This window comes from Aplysia californica, unplaced genomic scaffold (genome assembly GCF_000002075.1).
Source record: "Aplysia californica isolate F4 #8 unplaced genomic scaffold, AplCal3.0 scaffold01024, whole genome shotgun sequence".
In the NCBI taxonomy this organism is placed as follows: domain Eukaryota; kingdom Metazoa; phylum Mollusca; class Gastropoda; order Aplysiida; family Aplysiidae; genus Aplysia; species Aplysia californica.
This window is the reverse complement of record NW_004798294.1, coordinates 174,653-175,525: the sequence shown is the minus strand read 5'-3', so window position 1 is coordinate 175,525 and position 873 is coordinate 174,653. Positions and strand designations below refer to the sequence as shown.

Below are 873 nucleotides of genomic sequence, written 5' to 3'. Positions count from 1 at the left end.
CAACAACTACTACTACTACTTCTACTACTACTCTGTGTGTGTGTGTGTGTGTGTGTGTGTGTGTGTGTGTGTGTGTGTGTGTGTGTGCGTGCGTAAGCGTGTGCGTGTATGCATTTATCATGCCGAGAGCGTTTTTGTGTGGAGATCAGTCTTTATCTTGTTTCAACTTGTTATCTTATCTCACTTTTCCCAAGAGAGGAACGAAACCTGCAAGCATGAGATCATCCTGTCGGGGAGCAACATGCCATACAGACTGTCGTACCAGATTTTGCCTCAGTATTTCACAGGGTGAGTACTGGGCGGTTGGAAGGGGGACCCCTGGTACTGGGAGGCCCTAGTTTATTTTTCCTCCTCTAATCTCTCTTTGTATTCCGCCCGCTTACATTATGACCTTATTGTGCTGCAAAACTTAAACGTATGATCTCTTTTGGACTCTGTTTTTTATGTTTGTCCTTTGTGTGTTTTATTGTGCGTCTGTGGGGAGGGGGGGGGGGTATGTAGACGTTTATACCATTCCATCCTTACATTAAATCAACAGGGGCTGAGAGGGATGCAACATACCAACAAAGAGACCGATGAACTCGACAAATTCTCCTCATTCGTAAACCAAACTTGGGTCCGCTATGTTCGACAGTGAAGGTCCTAACTACTACATCACAGGCGGCAGTGGTTTTTTTATTGTGTGGGTATCCTTTTTGAGCAAGACACATCGTCGCCTCAGAATCTCAGAGCTATATTTCTTCAGTAGCTAGTTTTTATTAAATTTGACCTCAAAGGCAGGGGCGAAGGCTGACTTGTTTGACAGGGTAATCAAAGTGAAACTGGATCAGATATGGCCTGTAGATATGACACAAGAATCTTACTCGAGGCGGC

At 44.8% G+C, this 873-nt stretch overlaps 1 protein-coding gene across 1 annotated transcript in view; it reads left to right on the top strand.

Annotated features, from left to right (window-relative positions):
• The window catches only part of LOC101861695, a gene marked incomplete at its 3' end in the record, with an annotated part of 12,184 nt that extends 11,896 nt beyond the window's left edge, over positions 1-288 (top strand). The window contains 1 exon segment of the mRNA XM_005111202.3: positions 195-288. Coding sequence (XP_005111259.3) covers positions 195-288 — 94 coding nt within the window.
• Between the last annotated feature and the right edge of the window lie 585 nt (positions 289-873).